Here is a 4,946-nt window from a genome sequence, read left to right as displayed (position 1 = left end):
ACACGAACCGGCAAGCTCAGCGTTGAGGTCCTCAGGAGACAATGGATATCAGGCCATTTCTTATCGGTCCTATTAAGAAATTCTGGGGCCTCTATCCATCAGAAAAGGTTCTACGGCAGAAATGAAGATAATCATGATGAATTAGATATTGAAAATAAATTATTAAATGGTAAGGACAATGATATAATAATAGTAATAATAGTACGCTTATATTTTGTAAATTCATAAAGATCATTATTCAATTTGTTATTTACATGCACTTTTGGGTCGTCAATTATTTTAACATTATAAGGAGTAACTGATCTGTCAGATAAGAGCTGTCCAGAAACTCAAAAGTTGCTCGTGATTTAAATAAAATTTAACAAAGTTTCATGAATATATTATGTAATATCAATGTAAATAAGTCAACAAATCAAGTTTCACACATTTCAATCCATTAAAACTCTTTAATGCTCTAATATGCCTACAGTCGAGAATTAGATTTTATTGTATAAATAGTATACGTAGATATACATGTTAAATACATATGTAGGACTATATTGATATTTATATATTAGATTATATTTATTTTACATTATACTTAGTAGCAGTCATTAAAATGTTCATATTAGGGTGTTTTTATCTTACTTATTTGTCCCCTCTTCAATTTGAAAGATAAAAGAGAAAATATTTCTTTTTCTCTGAAATTGACTTATTTCGCCTACCTTTATTTATCTATCTTTGCACCGCCCAGAACGGTTCACTGGTAGAAAATGCCTTTGGCACTAAGCTCGCCGTTATACATTGTATACATAAGAAATATAATAAATTAAATATTTAATAAATTTCATAATTTGCCTTGTCTAATAGTACACTTTAAATTCTAAATTAAAAAGGGTTTTTAAGTCGTTTTGACACGAATCACCGATATGGCAATCGAAGATGTTGAGTACTTTTTCAAATATTATAGTTGCGCTGTTAAAATAACGTATTAGGGGGTAGCGAAATGACATACATTAATAGTGACGGTGTGGAAGTCAGTTGACTATATAAAAAAGTAGCTGAGCGATGTAATGTCGGGCGTTAGAGCGCCGGCGCCAAACCACTCGCTCCGGCTTCACGCAGTCCGCCGGCAGACCAGTCGGCGCCATCATCGTACCCGCCCGTTCGCGCCGGCCCTACTCAACTAGGACGATACACAATCGGAAATGCGATATCCTCCTAAATGTTATCGCAACGTATATTATGGAGCTTAATATAGTCTGCCTCTATATTTGACGGGGAAAGTTCAACCGCTTCCATTCACTCAATGTACGCAAATCGAATATGTGTCACAAAAGAACTGTTACAACCGGCTTGACTTAAAAGTGTTTGTGATGGTGTAAAGTTACAAATTTAACTATGTGCGTATTGTGTACAGTTGATAAAATTGTAAAATTGATTACAATCAGTGACAAACAGTTGTGTCGAATTCGGTGCTGTATAAGTTTTAATCCATTTTGAATTCAATTTGTGATTGTAATATGGCTTCGTCTTGGAAGGAATGTTCGTTTTTGATTCTTGTTGTATCATGGCAGATGACTAACTTGGTGTCACCGTGTCCGGAAATATGTGAATGCAAGAATAATTTAGTACCATGCCAAAGTTGTTCTTACAATATAACATTCAAAGGAATTGATAACAGCAGTCAACTTTTAATCTGTTGCTTTGAAGATAAAGAAACGACAAACAAGATGAGTACGCTGTTCAATAAAACTTATTTGGAAGTAATACCTGAATTTGGAAGCAATTGTAATAAAAGTAACGTCTCCCTAAATTTACCTTTTTTGGATACTTATTCATTATCAATGCGAAATAACAATATCATTAAATTTCAGATCAATGTTAGACAAAAAACTTTAAGAGATATTGACTTATCCTTTAATAATATCAGTCTTATTACAAGAGGATTATTCAATAAATATTTTGTTCTTCGCAAATTGATACTCAGTAACAATTGTATTTCAAACATTTTCCAGGATAGTTTTATAGGTTTAACCAAATTGGAATATTTAGATTTGTCGTATAACAATTTAACCGTTTTGACAAATGTTTTCACGCCACTTAAAAACTTGCAACATCTTAATTTGAGTAGAAATAACATAGAGTTCATTCATGAGAACTATTTTAATAATTGGCTTTTGCAACATTTGGACGTATCTCATAACAATTTGAAGATATTAGCACCGGGAGCTTTGCAATTGTTGCCGAATCTTGCACGCTTGTTACTGACCGACAATCCGCATTTAGGAATAACACAGATGGATGCACAATTATTAGTAGGAACTGGACGAAGGTTGCAACAAATTGATGCGTCTAGAATAGGATTGTATCAAGTACCTGAAGCATTCACACATTCCGTACGGTTTCTCTCACTAATTGGCAATAGGATTACCGCTATCAGGTGCGGGGATCTTGATAGTTATCCCTTGTTGCAGTCTTTAGATTTTTCTGAAAATGAAATAACGTCTTTTGAGGACGATTCCTTAGGGAGACTTGAAATGCTTCTGTTTTTGAACATAAATAAAAATTTTTTGACCAATGTACCAAAGTCGTTACCTGATGAACTTAAATATTTATCAATTAGCAATAATTCAATTAAAAACATTTCTATCCCAGACTTTAAAAATATGCCTAACTTGCGCATGCTGCTTTTACAAAATAATAAAATAGAGTTTATTCAAGATCATGTATTTGACGACTTGTTATCATTAGAAATGTTGGATTTGTCTTATAATCCGATTCAAAGGTTGTCACCGAGCACATTTGATGGTCCATTATCTTTACGAGATTTAAGGCTATGTTATTTAAACATTTCTGTGCCTGAGGAAGTAGGTTCATTTCCAATGTCGTCGCCTGAAAGCATTCAAATGCTTCACTTACAATCAAGTCCGGGCTTAGCAAGACAATTATTAGCTGATTCAGCAGCGTTAGCAGCATTTTCGCGTTTGCAGTATTTAGATTTGAGGATGAATAATCTCACTGAAATAAGAACAGATTTACTATTTTATCTTGTACAGCTGAAAACTCTCAGATTGCACGGTAACAATGTCAACTGTAGTAACGAAATTTGGTTGAGTGATTGGATGAATTGGAATAAAAGTTTGTCTGAGGGAGAAACATGTTATTTTTCAACTTCAGAACATCAAACTGATTTGACAAAGTACAATTGTACGTTCCAAGAAACTTTTACGATAAATGAAAGTTTACCGCCCGTTAGTTTATATAGTACTGAAATGATCAATAAATTGTTACGATATTACGGATATTTGAACAACAAAACTGAAAGAGGATTTTCAAGACACGATACTTTAAAAATTGCTAATAAAAGTAACAATGTTAATGAAAACATGTCAAGAATAATGTACCAGAAAATACCAGAAAATGATAACCTAAAACACGAGGTCTCAAATATTAAACTTAACAATTCTTATAAATATAATCAAACGGCTTTTGATGAAAACTTAAACAGATCTACAATCGTAAAAGCTATCCAGTTGGTCAAAGGCAACAACGAGTATCAGAATTATCAGTTACAGGCGGACCGTAATATTTTGAGTATAGATAAGACAGATACATCAAGCGGAACCCTTAAATCTATATATGATCGTAATTTTACAGACATCAGTAATAAGAAATTTTCTGTGAAAAAATTGAACATTCCAATTTTAACTAAGATTCCAGTATCTTATATATTTACAACAATCAAACATGATTCACAAAAGACAACGAATGAAGCATTCACGGCGAATCCTAACGATAAACTAGAATATTCGTTATATCAAGGCGGGCAATCACATTATGCCCAGTATATCGGTGTGGCGTCCGTTACAACACTGATTTTAATGTCATTAATTCTTTGGGCAAGTTTTCGGTTACGATTTAGAAGGAGAAATTCCTTGCCTGTGGATGCAGATAACCAAATAGAGGTTTCTAATATATCCGGAGGAGTACTATGGTGACATTTAAGAGCAGCCGACCCAACACCTTTCGAATATGACTCCCTTCTTACGTAGCACAAAAGTAAGTCATTTCTTTTATACGTACTTTATTAAATTTAATTGATTTTTCGGACCAGTAAACGAACCTTTAAAAATTATACATGTATAGTGTATTGATTCAGATTTTTTTATAATTTGGTTGTTGAAACTTATAATACCCCGTGTATTTTAGATAGTACTTTAGCATCAGATTATCATATGTTTACTATTTTTATTATAAATATTTGTATCTGTCGATGCTTATTTACGTTCTGATTTCCGTTTACCATTTTTTTTAATTCTGCGTGTTTTGTTTCAGTTTAACGTGGTCGGCTGCCGGCGGGGTAAAACATGCTTTGTGATATATTTGGACGTTCATATTTTTTTATGAAATAAGTACAAACAGACAATTTGACTTTGCTATTGAGACTTTAAGTGAATGTATATAAAGTGTAAATATTTAATCAGTTTATTTATCCATAAAACGTAGACGAAAATGAGTATTATTTTTTATGTGAATTAGTATTATTGAGACAGAAATTACATCATTGTCTTGAAATAATATATTATGAATGATAACGTAAGCAGGCATAGAATTACTTATATAGACAGTACGTCACATTTTCACAAATCGTTATTTTCAAGATGTACAAACAAGTATTTTGTACCGTAGAAACAAAACTTATTAATTTTTGACAATGTGACGTAAGGCGTTGAAGTGATATTAATATCACGTATTAATAATGATATACCGTGAATTTAAAAAAATAACCGGATCACGTCTTCCTTCTTAATCCTTTTAGCGTAACTTTATGTATAATTCCTAATCATAATCACGCGTAGTTAAACTCAGGAACAAGTGCCAATAAATATTCTATGACAATATTATAAAATTCTCTTTCGTAAACATTTTCTTAAATTTTTGTTTTGTACTATTTAAACATTTTC

The 4,946-nt window shown here is 32.3% G+C and overlaps 1 protein-coding gene across 1 annotated transcript; it reads left to right on the top strand.

The window, feature by feature from the left end:
- Window positions 1-1,502: 1,502 nt before the first annotated feature.
- 2mit lies at window positions 1,503-4,393 on the top strand. The gene is made up of 2 exons (XM_068775277.1): window positions 1,503-4,041; window positions 4,318-4,393. The coding sequence occupies exon 1, from the start codon at window positions 1,503-1,505 to the stop codon at window positions 3,978-3,980; it is 2,478 nt and encodes an 825-aa protein (XP_068631378.1). The 3' UTR covers window positions 3,981-4,041; window positions 4,318-4,393.
- Window positions 4,394-4,946: the final 553 nt, after the last annotated feature.

The sequence above is a fragment of the Battus philenor genome, unplaced genomic scaffold (assembly GCF_028537555.1).
Source record: "Battus philenor isolate CCGP_79_NKW_IND1 unplaced genomic scaffold, ilBatPhil1.0.hap1 SCAF_8, whole genome shotgun sequence".
Classification (NCBI taxonomy): domain Eukaryota; kingdom Metazoa; phylum Arthropoda; class Insecta; order Lepidoptera; family Papilionidae; genus Battus; species Battus philenor.
Note: the sequence above shows the minus strand (reverse complement) of the source record. Positions and strands in the feature narration are given on the sequence as shown.

Coding starts and splice junctions, on each gene's coding strand:
- 2mit (XM_068775277.1), top strand. CDS start 1,503: ATGGCTTCGTCTTGGAAGGAATGTTCGTTTTTGATTCTTGTTGTATCA.